We start from the raw sequence: 27,852 nt of genomic DNA on the forward strand, positions 1-27,852 counted from the left end.
AGAAACTGATTTGTTTTTATTCCACCAATTGAGAATCTCATATATATTGCTTGACCTTCTCATTTGCTACTAGAAATTTAGAACTAAATCCATGAACCACTCCTAGCAAGGAAATAAGCTCTTCACTGTATTTTTTTTCTACCTCATCTTCCCCTTATTTTTCCTTTAACCCGTGTCCTCTTCTCTTGCAATTTATTTTATCTTTCATGTGATTGTATCTTGAGGTGTCCGCATTGCTTTAGCTGGGACAAAGAAACATAAATCAATACATCAATGCAAACAAATGGGTGTTTAGATGCTAAAAGATGCTTTTTTCTTTTACAGACTTTAAATGTTATAATCTCACTATTAATTCCTTCGACAAATGCCCCTTTCATAAATAGAGAAATGGTTTCCTTCAGCCCTCTGACTCCATTTCCAAATTAAGTAAGACTCAAATAAAGAGATTTCATTTACTTGGTAAATTAACTCAGTGTCCTTGTTTCAAATGCTTGGATGAAATTTGAGAATCAATACTCAACAAGACACGGAATTCATAAATGGTGGAGAGAAGCTTACGCCCTACCGGTCAGATATCCTGCTTTGGCACAAAGCAGCCTTGATTAACACCCTGTGCAGTCATGGGTTGGTCCCCTGATACTCTCCTCTCAACCCTACAAGATGCTCTTTTGGAGAGAAGAGTCCATTTCCATTTAAGTAAGACTTAAATGAGGCCCAAAGAGTGAGGCACAACAAGCAGTCTTCAGTGTCCTCCCCTGAAACGTCTTTCCAAACTTTTCTAACAAAAAGGAAACTCGGAATAATCAGAAAGTGATTCTCCACCGTACCTCTCCAGCTTTGCCTATTATCACTCTTACTTGTACTTTTCAAGCTCCTTTTGTTCCAGCTAAAGAAGTTTATGTATTTCTGCTTTCTCACCTTTCCTCATGCCATTCCTCACCTGGATCCCAACCTTCCCCAAACTCACTCCTTTCCACTTGACGGAGTCCTACCCTCAGTGCCCATTGCTTCCATGAAGCCCTTTCCAATGTGCCAGCCCTTGGTGATTTTCCCCACGAACGCCACCGCTCCTACTATCTGCCCCTTCACTCTGGCAACTACCACAATGACAAACTATCATTATTTATCTTTTCAAGTGTAAGTCCCATTTCCTTACCCAGATGTTAAACCTTTCCATAACCAAGACTGGCATATCATAGACTCAATAAATATCTGCTGAAAGAACAAATGAAGGAATAACTCTTATGGCTTTGGGAACGCCCAGAGGCATCTAACACAATGTTGGCTCATTAAATGTTTGATGCTAATAATATTAGTAAAGATGTTACCACCCATCCACCCACTATAACCTAATGTCCTTGGACCTTCCTGTGTTAGTAACTAAAAGCAAAACCCTGCTTCTAATAAAATAAACTTTGCTTTGACTTATTGATTTCCTCTCTTCCTAGATTTTGAAGAAGTCCTGCATCGAAATTTTAGCAGCTGAACCATCCACCATATGTGCAGGAGGTAAATTAAGTGCTAAATGATCTCATGCAAATGATGGTTATTTTGAGTTCAAATCACATTTATTTCATTGGTGGTGAGGAGGGGAGACAGGATAGGAAAGGGAAGGGTGAAAGGAGGAGTAAAAGTTGCTAAATAAATTTGCTGCTAGGGAAAAAAGAAAAGAAAGAAGCAACATGTCAGTTGTTTGAAAAAAATCCGTCCAAATTCTCTTCTTTCATGCGAACTAATTATGAGAGTATTGCAGACATACTGGGTTCCCTCCCACACATCACCACTAACATCCTGCCCTGAAAAGCAGTGGAGCTGATCCAGGAGAACCTGTTAAGAAAAAGAACTGAACGATCTTACCTTCTCAAGTTTGACAAAAGCATATGACCACATGTACCCGGTGTCAGGGCCTTAGAAGAGGTCTGTGCAAGTGAGGAGCCTTAATTAGCATTCCTTAGATCAAGGTGAATCCATGTCTCCAATTTTTACAGGTCCTTCATTTTAAAATCATCAGGAAATAGGGAAGTTCCTTCATTATGCAATTACCCCATTCATGAAGAAAATCCAGACTTGCAGTTTAGCCATGTGCAAACTGGATGTGTTGCAACCTTGCAGTGAATCAGAAAGTCTAAAGACCATTAATACAATTCCTGTTAATTCATAACATAATCAATTCCCCTTTTGTAGGGCTCTTGCAGACAGAGCAATTATCCGATCTGCTAATAGAGTACCTGGCACTTAATAGATGGTCAATCAATAAATGTTGTCTGAGTGTCTTGATTCATTATTTCTTCAACAAACAATGCAATGATTTTTGCTTATTTGACCCTCATTAACTCCTTTCACTTAAGCATAAGAAATTAATATCATACCTTTGACCTGTCTAATTAAAATGAAACAAAACCAGAAACTAATAGCCAAAGATAGAACAAGGCTAAAATAAAAACAAAATCTCTACCAGTTGAACCACAGAAAAATATCTTCCAAAATAACTCTGGAATCAAAGAGTAGTAAACCAACACCTCCTTTATATACATACCACTGAGATTTGAGACAATGAAAACACCAATGTATAAACTTGATGAATACGGCACAGAGATACCATGGTCCACAAGATCTGATCCTAGCAAATTCATGGAGGTTAATGTTTCTCAAAAAATGGAAAAGAAAAATCAGTAATTAAGAATTAAGTAAAAGATTTTTTGAACTCTGGAAATACAAGGAGAAAAGATTTACATGCATTAATAAATGTAAACAGATGAAAGCAATTCAATGTATAAATCACTGCAAGAGCTGTTTGTTCTGTAGAACCAATAAAATAGACAAATCTCTGGTCAGTCCAATCCAAGGAAGCCTTCTTTAGATATTTTTAACATCTCTGGCTTATCTGCAATACTGCATATGTTATAGACCAGCAGTAATTTCCTGTATCAGAGTAAACTATCCAATTCTATTTCCTTTATTTTTTATGAAGAAAAAATGAATACAAGACACAGTAATGGAAGCTAGCCCTAGCTTGTGAAAAAGGCAAGCTCCCACCTCTCTTGAATGAAAATCATAAGAATTAAAACATGCTGGAGAATAACTTTACTAGGGGCAATGAAACTGCCAAAAGATACCCTGACCCCAAAAGTCCTTCCATGGATTCCCCGAAGGTCTATCGCTGACCATTCTCTGGAGCAAGTGGCTTTCCCGAAGCCCTGGCGCCCATTTCTTTGTCCATAGCAGTGAATACCTGTCAGGTAGACCCGAGCACACTTGCTCTCTGATTTTCATCGGGCTACTGTGAAGACCCAGGGATTTACATGAAAATGCTTTGAAAAAAAGCATAAGCTGTTGTACAGAACGAGGCAACATCATTATCATCGACATCATTTTAATGAGGTTGCAAGGTCAACGCGAGAAGCGTGATGTTGACGACATACCCAGATGAGAAAAATGTGCCCGTGTGTTTGTCTGCTGAACCCAAACTGGGGAGAACACTGATGAAGTTCAGAGCACCTGCAAGATGATTAACTCAATATGTGTCAGAGGGAGAAAGAAACAGGAAGTAACTGATGTCCATATTTCTGAAGTAGCATGGTGGCACTGAGCCCTAGAAAAATCTGTGAAAAAGGCAGAGTTCACTTTCATCATAAATCTTTCCTCAGCCCCCTCCCCTGTCTGTGAATCGCATCCTTTCCTGGGTCCCCGAGCAGCCCTGGCTGTGTCTGCCGAGCTCCACCCAGGCCTGTCCTGCTCAAGACACTCTCTGCTGACAATTGCGTTCCCCCAAGACTATGATCTCAGCTGGCTCTCCCCGGCACCTCAGCAACAGCCACAGCTCTGACAGCAAACTGAGCTCTGAGAGAGGCAGCGAGATAATGAATGCACTGGGTGGACAGCAAGACTGAGGTCCAGCACAGATCTTTATAGGTCAGGCTGCAAATAACAGGGCGAAATTTAAGGAGACAAATACAAAGTGGGGAGCTTGGGTTCGTATGGCACTTTGGGGAGACCCAACTGAGTAGCTGCTCTTTTAGGGGAAAAGAAAAAACAAGGAGAAAGACAGCTATCTTGATGGCCAATAAGAATACCCCTGGGGGGTGGTGGGAAGCCAGCCGATGAGATCTCTGGGCGCATCAACAGCCACCCCATGTCCGGGTTAAGAGAGCTAATTCACGTCCTACTGTGCCACGTTCAGACCATGGCTCCAAGTCCCACATTTTAAAAATGGTACTGACAAAGGTATGCCCATAGAAGAGGTGATGGATCAGGAAACAGTACTAAAAATTTATTCACTGATCAGTTCTTTCTTTCTTTTTTACTTTCTTCCTTTCTTTCCCCTCCTTCTTCCCTCCTTCCCTTCCTCTCTTTCTTCCTCTTCCTTTTCCTTCCTTTTTTTTCTAGCTTTCCCATTTTCTTTTCTTCCTAGCTTCCTCCCTCCTTGCTCTCCATCACCTCTTAGTGTCTGCTATGTCCCAAGCAATATGAAAAGTTAGGAGTACACAAATCCAGAGCGCTTGCTCCCAACCACCCGTGAAGCTCACAGCCTGCTCTAGGGGACGGTCTTATGTTCACATAAGTACAAGCCACACGTGAGGCACTAGGGTGGAGATCTGCTCCAAGAGCAGCAGGAGCAGTAACGAGATGCTGGTGGAATGAGCGAGGACTGGAGTAACCATGGAGATTCACACACAGACCGGAGACACTTGCGAGAGCATCTTCGGATATTTAAGAATTCTCATGCGGAAAGGAATTCTTATGCTTTATTATGTGTAGCTTGGGAAGACCACCATGGAGAAGCTGGGGAGGAAATCAGGGAGGCAAATTTTGGCTTAACACGTGGAACATTTATAACTAAAACTTCCCAGCAGAGGAGTGGCTGCTCTGAACTCTCCACCCGTAGAATTATGTGAGCATTGGCCATTTGTAACCGTATGCCATCACCCTTTCGATGTCCTTTATAACTTGAATTTTTCTAAAGTCTTAATTCAATTTCAGCTCAGGCATTAATGGCTGATTTTTTTTTTTTTTTAATGGCCAAGAATCCAGTATACCTGGCATGATTTTGCATGTTAACAGGAAGTCTTTATGGGGAAAGGGAATGAGAAGGGTATCTAATCTGCTCTAATCAAAAAGAATTTCATTCAATGTCATGAGTTCAACTATTTGGAGCAAGAGCCTTCCCAAAACTCCTGCACTGCCAGAGGTTATAAATGGGCAGCCTACAAGCCCTTTCCAGTCTGCACGCAGGTTCTTTCTGATCTACACACATAAAACAAAACAAAACACCAGCTTATAATATGATAATATTCTGGAATTAGATAGTGGTTATGGTCGTATGACTTTGTGTATATAATACAAACCACTGAATTGCACTTTTTATTTATTAAAAATAATTGCTGACATTTAAAAATCTGATTTTACCTAAAAATTCAGATTCCCACCTTGTCGTGAAAAATCAAATCTAGTAACAGTGGGCCCGTATTTATTGCAAGGTGATGATTAATTGGAGACTAATAACTTCTCTTTTTAAAAGAAGCATGGACTCTTACCCGTTCACCATACCCCCCACCATTCCCCTTTGTCACCCCAATACCCCAGCATATGGTTAGTGTGGTGCTCATGTCTGTGTTGCCTGTATTTACAGTTCCTGCTCTCCATGTAGGAAGTCCCCTGCTGTGGGAGAGCCTTTAGAGCACCTTTGACATTACCGGCTTTTAAATAATTCCACATCTCTTTTTAAAAGTTCACAATTAAATATTTTTGCAGATTAGCCTCTGCAGTGAGGAGAGCTGCCCCTTGTTAGATCGGCCTTGCCTAGTTCAGCTCCTCTCCAGGAATCGCACCCTTGGCCTAAGTATAATTTTCCTCTGGTCCCACTCAGTTGGCCTCAAACTCCCAGCGTTCTATGTAAGCAAGTCCTGCAGGAAGGAACTAATTGGAATCGAGTGTGCAGCCTGCCAACTGTTGTACATATGAAGTTGTTGTACTCCAGACACGGAAGGAGATTATATTTAGCTCCTCACGTTGTCGTTTCAGAAGCAACTGTCCCGTTCCTACTGTGTGGTTTCCCGCTGTTGGTAGTCAAACTGGGTGGGTTCGTGCAGAAAGAAGGCCTTGCTAGGCCTCCTGTTTACCATTTGGAATTGGGTGCTCAACACAGACACTTTTGAGCGACATCAAACAGTGGTTTCATTTCTTTCGCATGTCATTGTGTTCCGAGAGCTCCAGCCTGGCCCCTAGGCACCTCTTTGGAGTGGCTTGTTTAATTCTCTGCTTGGTCCTTCTTTTTCGTTTAAAGATGTTTCCGTTTGGAGGCGGGACTGTCAGGCACTGTTAGTGGAAATGTAAAATAGCACGGTCACTTTGGAAAATAGTCCTGACCGTTTCTTTAAAATTGAAACACACTACACCTGTCATCTGACCTGGCAGTTCTACTCCCAGGTATTTATCCAAGAGAAAAGGAGGTCTATATCCAGAGAGAGACTGGCACACGAAAGTTTGTAGCTGCTTCATTTTTAAGGGCCAAAAACTGCGAATAACTCAAACGTTCATCAACATTTGGTGATGGATAAATAAATTGTGGTTTATCCATACAATGAATGATACTCAGCAATAAAAAGGCATAGACTCTGCCTAAATCTTGATAAGTCTGGGTGAGTTTTTAAGTAATTATGCTGGGTAAGAGAAGCCAGACCAAAAAATAAAAGGTTATTTACTGTATGATGCCATTTACATAAAATTCTTTAAAAAATGCAGACTAATCGTACAACAACAGAGGCAGATGAGTGGTTGCATGGGATCAGCGGTTGTGTGGTCAGGAGCCAGAGATTACAAAGGGCACTTGGGAACTTTTGAGTACGACGATGTGTTCACTATCCTGATGGTGGTATTGTCCCATGATTGTACACGTATGTCCAAATTTGTCAAACTATATGACTTTATATGCACGTTATTGTATGTCAGTTATATCTCATTAATGCTGTTATAATCAAATAGCTATAAAATTTAAAAGTTCTAGAATAATGTAGGTATCAGAGGGCACTGAACCCACATCAGTCTCTTATGTTTTGATGTCCATTAAGCATCTAATAGGAAAGTGAATTCAAACTATCTCATAAGGGGAAACAGCAGTAGCAATAATTTTGCACAGAAATCTTAGGTGACCAGAGCACATGGAGCATACACACGTCTCGTTTTCAGATCATGAGATACTCTCACTGCAGATAATAGGTGATCTTTATTCATACCATCTCAAAACTCTCTTCCACATTTCTTTTTCTCTTTCTTTTTAAAAAGATTTTATTTACTTATTTGTGAGAGACAGAGAGAGAGAGGCAGAGACACAGGAGGAGGGAGAAGCAGGCTGTACACAGGGAGCCCGACGCAGGACTCGATCCCGGGGGGGCCCAGGGTCACGGCCTGAGCTGAAGGCAGGCGCTCAACCACTGAGCCCCCCAGGGCGCCCCTCCATATTTCAAAAAATAAAAAAGGAAAAGAAACAAAATCAAAGAAACAAAGGGAGGGGACAGGATAGACTAAGTTTATCCAGTTATTCACAGACTTCATTTTTTTCTTTTTTTAAATTGAGCTTTAACTCCTGTACCATAAAATTCACCCTTTCAGAAAGTGCAATTCAGTGGTTTGTATTATATACACAAAGTCGTACAACCATAACCACTATCTAATTCCAGAATATTTTCATCGCTCCCTGAAGAAACCCACGCCCATTAAGCAGTCAGTCCCCATGTCCCCTTCCCTGCAGCCCTGGCATCTGCCAGTTGATTTTCTTTCTCTGTGGATTTGCTAAACTTTTCATATGGAAATGAAATGCAACGGAATCGTACATCATGCAGCCTATCATCTGGCTTCTTTCGTTTGGCACCATGTTTTCAAGGTTCATCCATGTCGTAGGGTGGGTCAGAACTTGATTCCTTTCTTGGGTGAATAATATTCCTTTGTATGAATGCCGTCGTCTTCAGCTGATAGACACTTGGGCTGTTTCTACTCTTTTGCTATAATGAATAGTGCTGTTATGAACATACACATACAAGTTTTTGTGTGGCCATACATGGTCAGTTCTCTTGAGTAGACACCTACGAGTGAAATTTGTAGGTCCTACGGTAACTGTATGTTTACTTTTTTGAGGAGCTGCCAAACTGTTTTACAAAGCAGCTGCACCATTTTGCATTCCCAGCAGCAACGTCTGAGGCTCCTACTTTATTCACCAGCACTTGTTTTTGCCCATCTCTCTTATTACAGCCATTCTCGTTAGCACAGATTGATATCTCATTGTGGTTTTGATCTACGTTTCCCTAATGACTAATGTTGTGAAGCACCTTCTCAGGCATTGACTTTTTTAAGCCTCAGAAAATAAGCAGGATTAGACCCGACCCTACATGAAACAATGACCACCTTCTCCTTCTTCTTTATTCCTTTTCAGTACCAAGATATGTCTCTTATTTATTTCAGTACTGGGACTGACTCAGCCCCGGTTTAGGCACGCTCAAAAACCTTTCAGAAATAGAAATGATGCCCTCGACCACTGGGAAGTTTAAATTACGACTGAGAATACAGTGAGGAAAGAATCATGATAAACACACACCTCAAAGAATATGTATCTTAAAAGATTGGATTAGAGATCATTTTCCAGTCGAAATTCCTGCCCCCAAAAGCCCTACAACCCCTAAACACTTCTTGCAGGAGCCGTCACCCAACAGGCAAATTGCATAAAAACACTTAGCTGTACATATTGTGAAAGGTAGGTTCAGGGCTTTCTGGATAAATGAACTTAAATCATCTGTCCTGGTGCTGGGGTGTCCTGGTTCTCACTTGCTGGCAGACTCATGAGACAGAGTTTGGTTATATAACTTGTATGTGCGAAGGGCTGACATTCCAGGCAGGCTGCAGGGTCAGACGCTTGGGCTCTTCTGGAAACCAAATGTGCGCAGGAACACAGCAGCTGCACCCAGCAGGGTGGGAGCGTGCCCGGGCTCTACCGTGCTTCCCGGAGCTCCGGTTCCCCCACAATCTCCCCAGGCCGAAGGGGTTACATCGTTCGGTTTCCACCATTGCCACGTCATGGATTCCGGCTGGCTTTCTTTCTAAATATCCTGGGGTCAGGCCAAGAAGACATGTGGGCAGCCTTTTTTTTTTTTTTTTTTGTATAGAGGACTCAGCAGCTGAACGGGTAATGCTAGAACATGGTGTTAGAGGAGAGAGCTTGGCACATGGCCTGCATTTCCAGAGTCTTGTCTCCTTCCGCTAATGTTTGAGGAAACAAGAGAAGAAGCACGGCAGTGAGGCAGAAAAACATTTTGCATCAGCAAAAGTGTCCAGCGGCAGATTACTGGATGTCTCCCATCCAAAATAAAGAACAGAAGTAGGTTTCTATAGGCTTTCTACAGGCTTAAAGAGTAAATAAGATACGAGAAGATTCTCCCACAATGCTTGACACGTAGTAGAAGGCTTGTTGAAGCAACTGTGTCGTCAGCCCCATGCCTGGCAGGATCCTAAACAAATTAAGTCCGTCCTTCTAAACTTAGCAAGTGTGTATATGTGTCACCATGCATATGTTAAGCCTTGATATCCACAGGACATTTGCCCATGACCTTAATTATCCTAGCTCAAAACTAAGGCAGTGAACACTTGGGTACTCCCAGTTTTGCTGCTTCCGAATTGCATGACCTTGAGCAGGTCACTTAGGATGTCGAAACCTCAATCTCCTTATTGTCAAGGTCCTTCCTACTTCCAAAAAGCATTCTGTTCTAGCTCGTACTGTTTGTGGCACCTGCAGAGCCTCTGGCTTCTTCTTGCTTCCCCGTCCCGGCCAGACTCCCTTTTCGACGGGACAGAAAACCTGTCTACCACTAAAATAATAATCATTATTTATGTATAATTCGTGCTCTTAAAAATCACATCGGTCTCTAAATTGGCCATTTGTCACAAGACGGTGAGGCTCCATTTCAGCCTAATGGCTGAGTCCGAAGGGCCTGGCATTTGATGCCCGGCGCACTTTGATTCCGGCTCCCCTCTGATAACGTGATCTGGGACCAATTACCTAACCTCACTCAGATCAGTTTTCTCATTTGTACCTCCCTGGGCTGTGCTGAGGCACAAAAGACGTTGAACACATACGAGGCATAGCACGGGGCTGGCGCACGATGAGGGGGCCTTTAGCATCCGATATTAGTATCTCGGCATACGCGATCTCTAAATTAGTTTCCTGGGAACAAAGGTGACTAGCACTCATGGCACTTATTAAACTTTGGAAGAGTCCCACATGTTAGTTCTCTAATTCCATTTTTCTTCCAACAAAAAATGTCCATTTGTATGGCGATTTACAGCTCAAGATCCACTTTTACAAATACTGCCTTTTCCCTCTGACTTTTAGTCTGGTTTCTTTTTTTATATACCGCACAGCATAATCCAAAGCCCCAATCTTTATACACCAAAAAATGACCAAAAAGAAGAAGAAGAAGAGGAAGAGGAAGAGGAAGAAGAAGAAGAAAGAAGAAGAAGAAGAAGAAGAAGAAGGAGAAGAAAGTAGAGCATGGGCTATTAGTTACTATCAAACTTAAGAGAATATTTCTAAGCTAATAATTTAGCTGATTTATTTTCCTTTTGTAAGACTATTGTGAAGGATGGTTATTTGGACTTCGTAAGGGTTCTCTTAACTGTGTGAGTTCGACACGCACTCTGCTAACGTGAACTTGGTACGCAGGGCCAGACACCTGCAGTTAGTCTCTCTCCTGTCTTGAGAGACGCCGGTGCCACCCGGAGGAGCCATCGTCAGTTCCGGCAGACGGTGCAGGACAGTGGCCCCCGGATAAGCAAGATCTTGACTTGTTGCTCAGTACAACTATTCCCACGCCATCCTGGGTGCTAGTGCTGTGTGCCCAGAGGAGACAGGGGGACCTGGAGCAGGATCAAATAATTCCTAACCTAAAGAAACATTGTTCTAGTCGTGGAAGAAAAGACACCACCATCAGTGCACAATCACTTGCCACAGCGTTTAGGACAGACTGTGGGTGGCATGAGGTGGCGATTTTCAAAAACTGTCGGGCCCCTCGGGCTCTAAAGAAATCCTTGCAGGGGAATGCAGCACGTAAACCGACATAAGGGGTGCTGAGCCCATGGGGGCCGAGGGGAGGGCGCCCCCCGCTGCGGGCCCGGCTTCAGGGTCACAGCCTTCCAAGCTGCCAGGGCTTGAGAGATGGGCAAGATTTGGGTGGATAGAGAAGCGGGGCCGAGGCATTCCGGGCAGGGGAAACACGGGCCAGGGCAAGGGTGGGAACCCCAAGTAAGACATCGCCCGCTGCCTCCGGCCCGCAGCAAGCAGGTGGGAGTGGGTGGCTAAGGGCGCCCCGGCTGTTGGCTGCCCACCCGAGTCCGCGCCCCGAGGCCACCAGGGCGGGGGCAACTTGGGGTAAACGGACGGCAGTCAGATGATGACACGACTTGTCCTTACTCCTTTCAGAATCGTTCCAAGTAGTGGTGAGAGGAAACGGCTTCCGACACGCCCGCAACGTGGACAGGGTCCTCTGCAGCTTCAAGATCAACGAGTCCGTCACACTCAGTAAGTCCCGCGCAGCTGTGGCTCCTCGGCCGTGTCGGGGCGGCTCGGCCACCCCCGGGCGCCCCAGCAGGGCCCCGCCCCCCAAGGCCTCCCCACCGCAGCCTCCCTGGAGAGGCCAGCGCGTCCCCGCAGAGGCCTGGGTCCCGTCGCGCGTACCCGTGCGGAATAGACCGTCTGAATTCATTAATTCTGAATAAACCAAAAGCCAGACTGTTAGGCTTGCATGTGTAGACTCTGGAAGCTTTTCCAATCTGGATGATTCGAGCCTGGAGTGGCCAAGAAACTCTCATCGTGGTGAGTACCTGACACGAAATACAGGAACGTGGGGGGGAGGCGAGGTGCGTTTCATGCGAGAAGTGAATTTCCAAACCTGCCGCTCTTACGAGGCGTTCGCAGCAGGCAGGTGCTTCATGTAAGGGCGCGTGTGGTTCGTGTGGTTTTGGGGGCGCACGTGCGCGGGCGCAGTTCTGAGCCACATCTGGCATCCATCACACAGACAATTATCGATTCGGTATCTGCAGTGACAAACGGTGTATTCTTACACATTACACATTTTGTGTAATGCTGTGTCCTCTTAGATGCTTCACACGTGCGTGCCACAGTGACCCTGGGGGGTCGAAAGATCACGGGGCCCGGCTGGAGCCGCACGTCTGCTCGCTCAGTGGGGACCCTCGCGTCGGCCCCCTGGTAGCCTCGTGGCATAGGTGCTGTCTTGCTTTTAAAAGGGAAGAGTTGGGGGTGTGCCTTCTTAAGACCACGTGCCTATTTAAACAGAGATAGGCCAACATCCTCACAAACGTTCCTTACAAACATCCAGAATTCCTGGCCTTGGACTAATTCCAAACATTTGAAACATTCGGTTCGTTTTCTTGATACTTGGAAGTGCTCTCACATATCCCAAAAGTGCATGCTATTTGAAAACATTTTGAAAAAAAAAATCCCTGAATGGTTGTAGCGTGAACGTTGGGCTTTTGCCCTCTACCGACTTCTTGCCTTCTCTTCCCTTTCGATTGTGCTGTCGCTCGAGTACACCTGCCCTCTCTTCTTAGCCCAAATCTCAAATCTAAGATGAGAAACTCCTGAGGGTTAACCTCAAAGATGTCGAGCCTTCCAAAGTCGACTTCCCAGACGCGCGAGCCTCCGGACCCAACCCCTCTCTAAGGATGAATGGAAATGGGGCGCAGTGTTGGCATTGCCCCAAAGGTCACACAGAGATGCTGTGCTAGCATAACATGAACTGCAGATGTACCCTGGACTTGTAAAGGGACATCCCGAAGGCTTGTTTTCCAGCTTCTCCTTGAAATTTTGTTCCTTGGGAAACCCAGCACATCCTCTTTCTCCCTCCTCCCTTCCTCTCCTAATACATACTTGTAAACACCTGCACAGGCTCTCCACCTCATTCACATTCAAGGACGAATAAGGGCCACAGGGGTAGGGAATCTGGCTGGAGCCTGATTGTGCTGACAATTTGGAGCAGAGGGAGGCAGTGACTCAGCCATATGACATCCTGCAAGCAACACTCCTACACTCAAACATACGGTTATTAAAAATATCCCAAGGGGGAAAAATTGTAATTTGAAAAAACCATTCGTCCTTCATTTATTAATTCTCCTACTCACTTCCATTCAGTAAATGATACGAACAAGAAACTGTGAAGGACAGAACAGATAAATAAATTTGAAAATGCAACATAGTCAGATCTACATTTTTCTCTCCACCTTATGAGTACAACGGTCCCTATTGAGTCACCTCTGTAAAATAAAATAAATTTAGATTCCTTTACTTTTCCCATTCTCCTTTCCCATCTCTAGATCCCAAGTTTTAAAATATTATTTTCACTTTTATAGTATGTATTTCCTCTTTCAAGATTTTTTTCTTAAATGCTGCATTACATTTTATAACAGGAAGAGAATCTAATGCCATTATTGATCAGAAAAAGATTAATCGATTTCCCAATAACAAAACTAGGGCTGTTGTGGCTCCAGGCAGTTCAAACGTGATGCAGGCCCCAGAGTCTTCAACAAATAATACAATAGCAGATTGCATGAAGCCAAAACTGCGACACATAAAGGAACAAATTGAAAGATTATATTTATAGTGGGAGATGCTAACGTGACTTTCCAAGTCTTTGAATGAATAATAAAAAAAAATTATATAGAACAGATATATAAATATGTTTTTAAATGGCTGTGAATGTCCTTAAACATTTATTGTATTAAGACACAAATAAAAATGCCAGCATATTAATGCCAAAAGGTAGAACTTATTTAAATATATTCTTTGATGATAAACATAACCAGAAAATAAAAAGCATAGCTTAACACCTACCTCTCTCACACTTTTCTTGCCATTGCTTAAAAATAAGATCAACAGATCAAGGTAGAAACTTAGAAATCTAAAACAGTTTCTGGATTTGCATTCAACATAATAGATCCAGAAATTCTAGGTAAAATATGATTTTAAAAATTGCAGGGATGCCTGGGTGGTTCCATCAGTTGAGTGTCTGACTCTTGATTTCAGCTCAGGTCATAGTCTCAGGGTCATGGGACTGAGCTCCACATTAAGCTGTTCTCTCTCTCTCTCTCTCTCTCTCTTTTTTTAATAAAAGTCCATCAGGTTCCTCATTAAAGCTGAAGTCACACAGTAGAGACAGGTGGTTTGAAGGATAATTAAAAGATGGTAGCCGGTTGGGTCCAATCTGTTCTTCTGTGAGCAAATCAAGAGCTGACTTTACACTTAGAGCATGTTTAGAATACCAGATATAATCCAGTGTATGCCGGCATTCCCCTGAGGTCTGGATCTTCCAGGTAGTATACGGAGGTTCTGACTGCCCATCAGCACTCAGCAGCTTGTACGCAGTGTTCAGATTGAGGCTGGAGGAAGCAAAGTGTTTGTAGACCTCCTCTGTTGGCTTTGCATTGAAGTCCCCACAAACAATGAAGGGAATCTTTGCTCCTTGGGTGATGTTCTGCAAGTTCTGAAGAAGGTCACAGCCTTGAGCTGAGCAAAATCGTTCCCAGCCAGTATGTGCTCTCTCTCCCTCTCCCTCCGCCTCTCCCCCCGTTCCCACTCTAAATAAATAAAATATTTTAAAAAATTTATAATGTGTAACCCTACTCAAAAGAAGGAAACTCTCAGATATAGGAAGCACAAAAGGGAATGCAAAGTCTTTGCAGTAAGCAAAGCTGTGGAGGCTCTAGTCCTGAGGATCTGCCTATACTGATGCAGATGTAGGACATCAGCCTGTACAGGGCAGCAGGCTAGAGCAGAGCCCCTTGCAGAAATTCAGCTCCAAAGGGCTATACCACAGATTAACTAAGATTGGAAAAAGCATTGGCTGCTCAGTGACTCAAAGAAGCAGGGAGATAAGAATAAGGTATTATTCCACCTACATGATACAGAAGCACCAAGGCAGGAAACAAACCCTAAAATGTGTCCATGACTATTCTGATCCCCGTGGCCCTGGCAGTGGCAATGTACATCTAACCCAACATATAGCACTGCTACAGCCAACAACCCCCTTTGAAGAAGTGCTCACAGCACCAAATGCCCAGTCACATGAAGATGAATGAAAAAAGCAGGAGAACAAGCAAGAACAATTTAAAAGAGCAGGTAAATAAACACAAGTAAAGTGTGTAAAGAGATCAGTGAGACCAAGGGGAAGACCATTCAACAAAAGCAGATCTACAGAAGAACCTAGTGTAAATTCTAGAGTCGAGAAAGTTTATTCACTGAATTGCAATATAATGGATGAATTTAGCAGTGTGCTTAGACACAGGTGAAAATGACATGCATGAACTGGAAAAGAGAGACAAAAAAAAAAATCCAGCCAAAGCACCAAAGCCAGATTCTTTTCACCCAAGTTTTGCAAGACATTAAGGGACAGGTGATGCATATCTAAAACACAAAACATAGAGAAAAAGCATCTTAATTCATTTTACAATAATTATATAATCTTCATTTTTTTAAAAAAAAACTGGTCAAAGATGGTAGAAGTAGAGAATATTTGAGATCAAGCTCATCGATGACAAACATCTAATAAAATACTGACAAAATCCAGCAATGTATCTAAAAATAACCAGCATTGTTAAGCCAATTTTGAAGAATGAGAGAGAATCTGTCTCTTGCATAGCAAAACTTTATTCCAAGAAAGTATTAAAATTCATCATCCATTCCAAATTTTAAAAATATATAGTTTTTGAAAACTATATAAACAGAAAAAAAAACTATATAAACAGGATAAAACTTTTTCAACACAATAAAAAATATATCTATATTTGTGAATTCAAAACCCAACAGCATTGAATAGTAAACCACCAGATAGAGATATCCACTTTATAGTCAGGAAGGAAAAAACAGGACAACCTGTTTCACCATTCTTATTTAATATTGATCTGAACATTCTAGCAGCCGTCCAGTAGAACTTCCTGTGATGATGGAAATGTTATAAAATGGTAGCTAAATGGTAGTCACAAGGCACATGTGGCTACTGAGGACTTGAAATGTGGCTAGTGCAACTGAGGAACCGAATTTTAGACTTAACTTCCATGTCAGTAGCTGCCGTGACTACTGTACTGGGCAACACCATAGTTATCACAATAACACAAGGAAACTAATGAGAGATCTAAGTACAGAAAAGGGGGTCAAACATCATGGCTTTGAAATCATGGTTGTATCCTTCTGGAAAATTAAAGAGAATCGATTAACTACTCACCTAAAAAGGTTATTAAACTGGATAATTTTGAAATAAAAAACAACTCCTTTATAATAATCAATAGCTTTGCCAGAGTTCATTAATGATCGATTAGAATGCATCCCACGAGAAATAGAACAACAACATAAAAAATTAAGTAAGAACTAATATAACCAAACTGGTGAAGATACATAGGAAGAAAGTGAGAAAACTTGGTGAGGGATATGAAAGTAGAAGTAAACCGAGAAGCAGCATAGGGTCACGCGTACATACGCACTGGAACCAAACCACCCAGGAGAAGAATCCTGGCCTAAGCCTGTGTGACCGTGGCAAGTTATTTAACATCTCTATGCCTTACTTTCTCTCTCTGTAAAATGAGGATAGCAATAAAAGCACCTCTTTCATGAATCGCTTTGAGGTTCAAATGTGGGAAGTGGAGCTTAGAAGTGGGCCTGGCACTCCGTAAGCAGTGGATCATTGTTGGCTGCTGGTATTAATTAATAATTATGACTATTACTATTATTAAATGGAGCAGCAACTGAGTACTATAAAGACATCAATTGTCTTCAAATTAATATTTACTTTTAAAACTATTACAATGAAAATTCCAATGGGACTTTTTTAAATCAACAGAATAATTCTAAACTTTATATGGAAGAATGAACATTCAAGAATGGCCAAGAAAAGTGTGGAAACTTGCCCTAGCTGATTTTTAAGATGTATAAAAGAGCTGCAGTAATTGGTAATTGAAATGATATATAACTGGTGCCACAAAAGGCAAACTGAGCATTGGAACAGGAAAAACAAAGTCCATAAAGAGAGACAAACACTTATGTGAATTTAATATAAAATAAAGTTACCTTTCTAATCAACAGGAAATGAATGGATTATTCCCCCAAAGTGGTGTTGAGATGACTGGCTAGCTACTTGGAAAAACAATTCAGTGAGATTTCTATCTCACACCTTACATAGAAACAAATTCCAGATGAAAAATTTAAATGTGGACATGAAACTATGAAAGTTCTAGAAGGACACAAAAATAAACATTTACACAGTTTTCTAGTAGGGGGAGGCTTTTTAAGCATAGCACTGGAGGGAGATAGAATAAAGGAAAAATTTAATAGTTTTAAGTACATATATTTTTAAAAATTTTTCTGTTACCGCCCCCTCAAAATCTAAAGGGAACAGAAAACTGGCAAAATTATTTAAAAGACCTATAACAAATAAGGAGTCAATAACCTTAATATACAATCTGCTCTTAAAATCAGTAAAAAAAAAAAAAAAAATAGCACCTCAATGGGTGAAAGCTAAGAAAGGGAAATTTACAAGAACAAGAGTGGTCAGCAAACAGGTAAATGCTTGTTGTAAGCAAAGACATGCAAATTGAAATAATCTATCAACTTGGCAAAGATTAACAATACAATGCCTGGTATTGGCAAAAATATAGGGGAACAGGTGTTTTCATTCGTCATTGGTGGGATACCACTAAATCTTTTAGAAGGTAGTTCTTAAAAAGAAGCAACTGCTTTTATACATTTTTGACCCAGAATTTCCACTTTGACTTCATCAAAAGGAAACAATTGGGAATATTTACAAGGACTTGGCTACAAGATGTTCATCCTGATATTACTTACAATAGCAAAAGGAAAAAGGAAGAGGAAGAGAGAGAGAGGGAGGAGGAGGAGAAGGAAGGATGGATGGAAGGATGCATGGAAGGAAGGAAGGAAGGAAGGAAGGAAGGAAGGAAGGAAGGAAGGAAGGAAAATCAAAACATGTAAATGGTAACGATATAAATGTTGAACAATAGATAATTTGTTATATGAATCATACTTGACCCCTATGTAATTAATGTGTGGGAAAGAACAGTTGCTGATGTGGGAAAATGTTAATAATACAGTCACAAAGGTTAAAAAACGGCACCTCTGTAATGTTTCTGTTTTACACACATACTTTTTATGCAGAGACTTGAAAACACATCGAAATATTAACAATAGTTACCTCTGAATGAGACCACTATTAATTTTTTTCTTCTAAGTTTTCTGCAATCCTATGTCTCTTATGTAACGAGAAAAAAAGAATCCACAATAGTTGCTTAAAATTTAATTTTTAACATTCTTGTTAATTATCTACTCCTAGCACACGTCTTAAGTTTAGCGTTTGGTTGATTCTCCGATCACCGGGTTGAACTCACTCCTGGCCAAGAAGATAGCTTGGAAGTCTTCACGCGAACTTTATTTATTCTGGCCACGCTTTTTCCTACTCCAGTATTTAACATAGTGTGCCAAGAAAAGATCCGCTTTCGATTGGAAATCCATTTGCAGACAGATTAGAATGCTAAAAAGGAAAACACTGGGGTTTGAGCTGAGAAATGATCCGTTTTCATGAACAGTAAATTAAAAATGGGCTTTTTATCAATGCAGTAATGAAAAACATGCTAGACTATCCTGGGGCTGCGTGGCAAGGTAGGAGGTGTGACTATAAACAAAGAAACTGGTTTTTACCCAACTCACTAAAATTCAACTTCCCAGGCCATGTGAGAAGTCAGTTTCCTGGTTTTATGGGCATACTTAACTTTTTTGATTCAAGATGTTATTTCCCAGCTTGCCCTCCAGGCCTCCTCACTAGGCTTGGCCCGGCTTTACTTTCTGTTCACTCTCAAAGGAGAAAACTTGCCCCCTTTGAAGATATTTTTTCAAACTCAACATGAGTCATGAAGGCAGTTCCAAGAGCTCCAAAGAGGGGCTCAGCTTCCCGGGGGGCGAGAGACAACACTCCCTCGAATGCAGGGGTTCCAGTGTGTTTGTTTTTAAAAATCTGTCCAGCTATCCAGAAACTGTGCTCCAGATCTCAGCCGCATCTGGGCCGGGGCTGCTGCGGGCGCCCTAAGGAGATCGCTGAGTGCACCCACGCGGCACCCATGCGGCACCCACGCGCAGGTGGGCAGGGCGGGCCACGGGGACGAGGCGAACCTCTCAAACAAGGACTTTTGGTTTCCTTTCTCGCGGGTTAGAGTACTGCACCCGTCGGTCAGAGGTAGTGGGTGCAATTTGGGTGCATCCCTGGGGGGTTGAGGTCATCAGTGGATGGGGTCACTGGGCACCTCAGGACGAAGAGCCGTAACGGGGCGTCTCCTCCTGCGGTGGCACATCGGGCTGCCCACCAGACTGTCCGGTCGTCGTGGTCGCTGCCTGCTACGCTCCTGCCCTGGGCCCCCCGTGCCATCTCATGCCACCCTCACAGCACCCCCAGGGAAGGATGCCTTACTTGCCTCCGTTTTAGCTAAGTAGGCAACTAAAACTCAGAAGTGCCCTCCTTGGCCAGAGGTAGAAGCAATTTGGACCTTGGGTGATCCAGAGGCTTCTGATACTTCCAAAAACAAGGATGCCCACGGGTCCTTGGGCCCCCTCATCCCAAATGTCCCTAGAGCTCTGATACGTACCTGGTTGGGAGGTGCTGATTCCCACGACTCCCCTGTACCTCGTAGACGGGAAACCTGGGCTCAGAGAGGTTTAGCTGCTTGCCCGAGGTCACCGAGCACCTTAGTAAGGAGCAAGCAAGACATGAACCCATAATCAAGGAAGCAGGCCGTGGCCGGGGAAGGGAGAGCGCAGGCTCCAGCGCGCAGCGTATGCCGTTGACCGTACGTTCGCAGGTACAGCGCCCCGGTAGCTCCCTGGCTGGACCCTCGTGCTGGAAGTTGAGGACTTTCACGGTATCCGGCAGGCTTTCCCCTTTGCCCCAGCTTCCCAAAGAGCTCGGGTTTTGACAGTTATTTCTGAACTGGCTCCTGCGGGGCCGGTGTCAGTGCACGTTCCCGTCCTTAAGGCCCCGACAAGAATACAGTATGTGGACATTTACTGGAGCTTTGTTGGGCAGACAAAAGCCCCAGTAATTTGGGGTGGGATGGACGTAAAGGGGGCTTTTCTCTACCCAAGCAAAACTCCAGTAAAGATTTTCGTAAAGAAAAATGGTAGGTGGTGAAGATTTTCCTTTCAAGTCATTTACATCCTGAGAAGTCAAACTAACTGTGCTGAGGACCAGTTCCAGAAGCCAGTGAACCTAGAACCGCAGAGGTCACAGCCGTGTGTGGGACCAGGGGACGTATGAGCCCAAGCAAGACGATCCCGAGACTCAGGCAAGACCGCTGGATCCCGTCCCCGATCTAAATCCCACTTCCAGGGGGCCCTTTAGCCATAAAGCTCCACCAAACAAAGTGGCCGGTGCTGCGCCTCCTACCACCGGGAAGATCTGCACCAGGACATCCCACGTGGAGGCACTCTTCCTTACTCCGCCCAGGTGTCTTGCACCGAACCTCAAGCTCTTCCTCCCCCCTCTCCCCATCACTTTATAACACCTCCAAGCCTTCTTGGACATTCTACCAAAACCCGGGGGCTTTGGACCACTCGTAGTAGCTGAAGGACCTTCTACGATGGGCGAGAGAGATATATATATATGTAAAGCCATGATAGACGTTATACGAGCATTTCTCACCTTGATACTGTCGACATTTGGGGCCAGGTAATTCTCTGTTGAGGGGGAGAAGGACACCCTGTGCATCTCTGGTCTCTACTTACTAAATGGCAGTCGTCCTTCTGGCCCAGTTTGACAAACAGAACTGTCTCAGATATTGCCAGCCATCCCCTGAGGGACAAAATCACCCCGTGGGGTGAACCCTGGCGCCGTGTGCATGTCCGCAGATCCTATTTCGATAGATGACCCTCTTCTTCTCACGCCTGTACCATCAGGCCCTGACACAACCTGGTAGCGGGGTCGCAAGACATAGTTTGCTCCCACATTCGCGTCTTGTGTCTTTCAGGTGCCTGAGAGACCATGAACCCAGCGGCACCCCGCGTTAGTCACGAGAGCTGACATGTCCAGTGCTCATTAAGGGCTGAGCATTGAATCCTATCATCTCGTTAAAATTCACAACGACTTATGAAATGAGTAGGACTCCCATCTCATAGGCAAGATTTGCTGGGTTGCAGATGGGCTGGTAGCCAGGGGGTGACAAAGCTGGGATGGAACGGGAGGCTCGGCTCTTCACGTGCTCGTTGTGTCTCCACGCTCGTCCACCCTGCCCCAGAGGACAGGAAGGGAAACCAAAAGACACATCCTGGATACCTGTAACCTACGGGAACGGGTAAAATAGTTATGCATACGCCCAGGGACCCTCCCTGGAACCTGTTGGAACCTGTTGGCCAGGCTCATCGCTTGGTCTCCTAGTGAACCAGCCGATGGGGGCTTCCAAGGAAACCTTCCAACAGTCCCAGGCCAGGGAAGAGCTGGGTGGATGCGGGTCATGCCTAAGAGGAAGGATGGTGGCCAGCTCGGTTCTGCCGCATTCCAGGCACCCCCGGGGCTCCGGCCGGACACGAGAGGACGTCACAGTGGATGTGCTGTGTTCTGAGGATTGTTCCCGACTCGGCCCACCCGCCTGCACTTCACTACCATGTCTTCCCATTCTGTTTTGACTCTTGCTTCTCACTGCTCCGACCTCAGCCTTTGTTCACCCTTTCCAAGTAGAAGCCATTCTCTCCACTGTCAAATTCCACGTCTTCCAAGCAAGAAAACCCGTAGGCTTGTTTTCTCACCCTTTTATGAAAACCTCCCCGCCCCGGGGTCTGACACATAGTACATGGCCAATAAATACTAACTTCCTTCCGCTCTAAGCCATGGGTTCCAGTTAGCTACGCAGTGAGATTTCCCGTGTTTGTGGATTATACTGCAGGAGCCCCGGGAGGACCGTCGAGCACCTCCTTTCTGGCTGGAGCTCCAGAAGGCTCTCCCCAAACGCTTTGATTTTCACTAACTTGGAGTCCTGCTGAATATCGTCTTGTTTCAGGTCTTTGCACAGCATTTTAAGCTCTACCTTCGTAAAAAGCTGATTACTTTTGAAGTCAGCGAGAAGGTAGAAACATCCAGCCTAACTCTCTGGCCTGTCCTCCCTTCATTCAGACACATTCCCAAACCAGCTGATAATTTGGTGCTGAACAGTTATGCTTGGCTCAGGGATGCCCTGAAAATGCTCCCTAGGCCCAGCGGAGATGGGGAGAAAGAGCAGGGGTGAGCTCACTTAGTCCCTAACCTTCACTATTTTGTAACAGGAGGAATGTAAACTCTGCTTTGGAGCTTACATCAGCTTTTGGAGGCTTTTAACAAGCTCCCCCAGATAAGACTAAAGGTTTTACTTGTCCTTTTGGCCAGAAATAAATATTTATATCGAGGAAAGATTGCCAAGGCCTGAAAAATATCTGAATTATCTAAGCAGCCCTACAAAAGGATTCACTGTGATTGGTGTTTGAATTACCAAATGAATGTTAATCCCGGTTTTTATCCCAAATCCATTAGATAGTCACCAACTGCGGGAAAGAATTCTGAGAATTTCTCCAATAGGCTGAAAAGAGTTACATTGACCTGAGGTCAAAACCTGCAAATGTACGTTATCTGAGTGCACAGGTTCATGACAGTAGATCGCTGTGTCTCAAAAGGTGCCTGAACCTTACCCCGGAGCTTTCGGATCCTGGTCCCCTCCCACGGAAGACCTGCTTATGGTTCCCCAGCCCTGCCCGTGGAGCATCTGCACCTCCAAAGTGGCCACGCACAGAAAGACTCCGCTCCTGCTGTACGGGTCGCAAAAATCAGCTGTGGGATTATGACCATGTGAAATGGCTAACTGGTTTGATCTAACGTAAGATAGTTTGAATCACATCCGTGAAAGAGCTAGCCGGGTCCACCCCGGGCAAATCATTTCAACAAAACCTGAATTTTTTTAATTTCAGCTCTGACGTTTACCGGGGATGCCACACTAACTCTACCAACTAACCTCCCTGAGCCAGTGTCCCAAATGGTGAATAATAAATAATGATGATGTCGAATGAGACCCTGGGTATAGATCCTTACGCAAAAGGATCTACAGACACCCCCGCCTTAGACAAAATCAGTGTAAATACGGAGAGAGGGATTGAGATGTGGGTGTGGATGCAGACGTATGTGAGGGTACAGATGTGGTGTGGTTCTCTGTGCCCTCTGTCCCCACCTTTGGGGGTACCTAGGTCGCAGGCCTAGGGCGTTTGGCAGTTCGGTGTAATGTCACTCACTGATCCCCAGATCCTGGTGTAGGTCAAGCTTCTGTTCGATTATCAGATTCTTGTAGACAGCTGTTTCGATTAAGCCATGTGCAGTGTATGCACCCAATTCTGAAATATCTTGGGTAAAAAGGGAGGAAATCTATATTTACAGATCATCGAAAAATCCCCCTAGCTGCCGGTTGCACACTTGTGCGCCTCCACAGCCTTCTCCCCCGTAGCCAGCAGGCCAAGCACCGGCCTCGGGCCCCCGGCGCACTCGAGGGCTAACGAGCGGCGACCTGGCTGCCAGCGGCCAGTTGGGAGTCGTCCTCGGAGCGGGTGGTGGCCCTGGGCCGCGGGGGAGGCTCTGTGCCCTGCTTCCCAGGGGGACGTTCCAGGAAGGAGTCAGATGATCTGCGTTATGGAAACCAAATGGCCCTCCTTTGTTTAGAGAGGGAGAGACAGAGAAAGAAAAAAAAAAAGTCACTCATTTTTGTGGTAAAGTGAAAACAGGCTCCAAACCAAACAATCCTCCCCGGAGCGGAGAGCGCCAGCTCCCCAGGGCGGCCCACAGCCCGAGGCCCGGAGGCCCGGAGGCCGGGGGAGGCCGGGTGGCGCCCGCGCTGCAGCCTCCCCAGGGTCCCCAGTCCTCCCAGCAGGCTCGCCTCCCGAAATACGGGGTCTCACGGGCGGGAAGGAAACACGTGGGGACTGGAGGGGAACCAGGCCAGTCCTCCCACTCCTTTCCAGCGGAGACACAGCGGGGACAGCTTTGGCACCAGGGCCCCGGATGTCGCGTGGGCAGGGACGGTCACGTGGGCCCTCGAGTGGCCGCGGCGCACTGTCCCCGCCCGGATGCCCGGGCCTCCTGTGGCCCCCGAGGCTCCGTGGGCCTTGCGCTCCGGGTCCCACGAGGCGCGGGCGGCCGGCTGGGCCGAGGCCGGGACAGCAATGGCAGTTCGTGGGCAGCCGCGCTCTCGGGAGGGTGGGCCGGTGGAGGGCCGGGCGGAATCCCGGAGAGCCCGGTCCGGGCCTGGCCTCGGACTTGCCGTGCACCCGGGCTCCTGCCGCCACCCGAGCCTCCCTGTCGCCTCGACAGTGGGCGCAGGGCCCCCCAAGGCTGTTGGAGGAGGAGGTGCCACCTGGGCCCCCCACGGGCGGCAGCCGGGCTCCCCTGTGTGACACGGCCCGGTCCCTCACCTCCCTCCCTCCCTCCCCCCGCCTTTAAAATCAAGGGAGCAGCAGCCTTCCGTGGTGGCCCTGCTCACGGGGTGGCTTCAACGATGCACTGACAGGCAGCGCATGTCCTACGTGGGTCTCCCCGCATCATTGTCACCACACGCTGGGAAGGACACGCTCCGTCCAGGCGTCGTGCGGCCTGCCACTGTCCTCAAAAGCCTCGGCTTCATGCGGCGCACCTCCCCCATCCCAGCAGCGCTCCATCACCTGCAACTGCTAACTCTACATCCCGGCAGGGACCTCCCGTCGCCCTTAGGAAAAATCCCCAAAGCTCCCAGCGTGGCCCACAAGGCCTTGGTCGTCTGGTCCTGCTGGCTTTCCTAGCCTCATCTTGAGCCACCGTCTCCTGCAAATTCAGCACCTCGTTGGCCTTCCCTTAGCTCCCCAAAGCTGCGGGCTCCTTCCCGCCCCAGGATCCTGGCAGGGCCGCCCGCCCCCCTCTGCGTCCTCTTCGCCTGACCCCAGGTCTCAGCCTACATCGCCTTTCCTCGGGGAGGCATTTCCTGACCTTCCTTCTCTTTCCTTGGGCTCCCACAACTACAGTTAAGTAGCAACTTGCGTCGTTTGCAGCAGGCCAGCTCCTTGCGTGGGGTGCTGTCTTCTGTTTTGCTCACGGCAAGGCCTAGCACAAGGCCCGACACGTGGAGGGCATTCGAAAGAATGTATTTTTTAATAAAAAATGAAAGTGCTTAGTAAGCACGTGACTCCCCTGCAGCTGCTACCAAATCCATGAAACTAGAGAGCGTGTTTCTCTTCTCAAAGCCTGTGTCTCTAGGTCATAAAGATTTGTTGAGGGGCGCGCAGCTGGCTCAGCGGTTGAGCATCCGCCTTCGGCCCAGGGCGTGACCCCGGGGTCCCGGGATCGAGTCCTGCATCGGGCTCCCCACAAGGAGCCTGCTTCTCCCTCTGCCTGGGTCTCTGCCTCTCTCTCCGTGTCTCTCATGAATAAATAGATAAAATCTTAAAAAAAAAAAAAAAAAAAAGGATTTGTTGAATGAAGGAAGGAATGAATGACTTGGAATAACCTCCCTAACTTTTCACCTCTTGGAGATCTCCCGAGACCTCGGAGGAGCCTCCTCCTTCCACGGAGACACGGTGCTTAGCACTCTAGAGGGGGTGTCCTCTGACCCCCGCCCAGGCAGCCCTGCTCCTTCGGTCCAGGCACGGACCTCCGCCAGGCGTCCTCGTCCCCCCTCGGCCCGGGGCTCAGTGTCAGCCACAGTCCATCATCACTGGAGACATGGGTTTTGTAACGAATGCTCGTGTGCAACACCATCCTTCGATGTGTGCGCGTGCTCCTTTCTGCCTCCCCGGCAGGCATTTGCGTGTGTCCACCGCTTGGTAACGGGCCTCCCTTCACTCGCCTTCGTGCCGCCTGCAGGTCCCACGCACCCTGACGGGTCGCATCAGGAAGGGATGAGTGTACTGACCACGGCGGGACCTCCTCACCCTGCTTCTGGGCCCAGCCCCTGGGACACGTTGTCGTGTTCAGGACGCTGGAGGTGCAAGCTGCTCAGAGCGGCTCAGGCTTTCCCCGGAACGAGAGCAAGAGCTTCCCACGTCCCCGGCCTCCAGCCACCTCTCCCAGCTGCATCGGCTGCAGCTTCCAAAATCATCCCTTCTCGTTTCTTTCCCCCAAAACCTCGAGAGCTCCTTTTATAGCTCGTGGACCTGTGTCCAAGTTCCTAAGTTCTGACCCAAAGGCCTCAGCCCAAAGCTGCTCCCATACGGACCCTCCCAAATCCTACTCACCTCTTCCCCCGGAATATGCCTCACTTGCTCCGCCGTTGCTCGCGCCCACCCTCCCGCCGGCAGGGCCTCTTCCCGTCTCTCTGCCGAAGCCCACCTCAAGGCTTGTGTTCCCTGGCACCTCCCCCGGCACCCACCTAAAGGGAGCCCTGTGCTTTCTGAAGCCAAATGGTATTTTTGGCTTAGTCACTCCTGGTACGTGTCCGCGAACTTTTCCTTTTTCAAAAAAAAAAAAAAAAATTGAGATATAATTGATGAGTAGCATCATGTCCATTTCAGAGGCACAGCGTGGTGCATGTGTGTATGCGCGTGTGCGTGTGCGTGTGCATTCCTCATTCTTTACCCGCTCATCCAATGCTTGCTGCATGTCTTGGCTGTGAGAAATGATGCTGCGTCGACAAACCTTCTCCGTGAATACGGCTTCTCTCTCGAGCGAGGCTCAGACCTGACGCTCCGCGGGGACCAGGCTAACGTCCTCTGGAGTCCCCTCAGTTACGCCTGGTCTACGGTGAGAGCTCAGTCTGTTTGTTTCCTGATTAACTCAACTGGACGTTCGAGGTCGGGGACCAGCATCCTAGCAGGAGGCCCTAAATTCGTTCACTCGAGTGGATTTTATGGCTCAAGGCTAGCGCCTGTTGCAGAGTCGCTGCTTTTCTGGTGTCTCCCGGGACGCGGATGGTGTCTCGCGGTCACTGAACGTGACATTGCAAGGCCGCTTCACTATTGTTAACCCGGCGACTTCCTTTTTGCAGATGAGAAGCCCTTCACCGTGGAAGACACGTACCTGCTGTGCCCGGCACCTATCTTAAAAGAAGTTGGCATGTAAGTTCCCACCGGCACGTGCCCCTCACGGTCGGGGAGGACACGGGAGGCGGAGAGGAAGGGTCTCCGGGCAGCCGTGGCCTAGGGTGCTCGGGTCGTGATGTGCCCGTGCTTAGGGCGAGCGAGGCACCGGGTCAGATGTCTTACAGGGGGAAGCTCGCTTTATCCTCCCAGGTTCCCCAAGGACCAGGGTTACGGGTGTGCAGGCTGTGGCCCGAGAGCCCTAGTAGCCTGCCCAGGGCCACACCGCAGGAGGCGAAGCGCCGAGTTTCGAGCCCAGGTCTGTGTCACTCGGTCAGACCACCCGTGTAGAGCTCGCCCTCCCGCAGGCCCCGCGATGGCAGCTGCCCTGGGCGACCCCCTCCTCGGAGACCAGGGGGCTCAGAAAGGAGGCCAAGCGGAGGGGCTCGCCGGGTGCAGAGCTGGTCTGAGGCCAGGCCCGGCGCCCCTTCCTCCGCTGGGCCTGGGGGGCTGTGGGGTGTTGTCGGAGAACACAGCTGGCCTCCCTGTAAGCCAGGCGGCAACGGGCTGAGGGACCCGTGGCTCTCAGGAAGAAGACGCCAAACCCGTTCATCCAACTTCACTTTCCATCTTCCGCCCTCTGGGTGCCCACCACCGGCCTTCGAGCCCGTCGATCCCACAAACGCAGGCGCCGCGTGGGCTCAGGCCCCAGAGGCTCAGAGCGGGAGGGCGGGAGGCCGCTGCCGGTTCCCCCGGGCCCC

The 27,852-nt window shown here is 46.7% G+C and overlaps 1 protein-coding gene across 2 annotated transcripts in view; it reads left to right on the top strand.

Annotated features, from left to right (window-relative positions):
* Positions 1–27,852, top strand: part of ANTXR1 (ANTXR cell adhesion molecule 1) — a 197,460-nt gene that overhangs the window by 71,656 nt on the left and 97,952 nt on the right. For both annotated transcript variants that reach the window (XM_077915704.1, XM_077915703.1), the window contains exons 9-11: positions 1,449–1,509; positions 11,462–11,560; positions 27,061–27,130. In XM_077915704.1, coding sequence (XP_077771830.1) covers positions 1,449–1,509; positions 11,462–11,560; positions 27,061–27,130 — 230 coding nt within the window. The remainder of the gene's footprint in view (positions 1–1,448; positions 1,510–11,461; positions 11,561–27,060; positions 27,131–27,852) is intronic.

Source organism: Canis aureus, chromosome 11, assembly GCF_053574225.1.
Source record: "Canis aureus isolate CA01 chromosome 11, VMU_Caureus_v.1.0, whole genome shotgun sequence".
Classification (NCBI taxonomy): domain Eukaryota; kingdom Metazoa; phylum Chordata; class Mammalia; order Carnivora; family Canidae; genus Canis; species Canis aureus.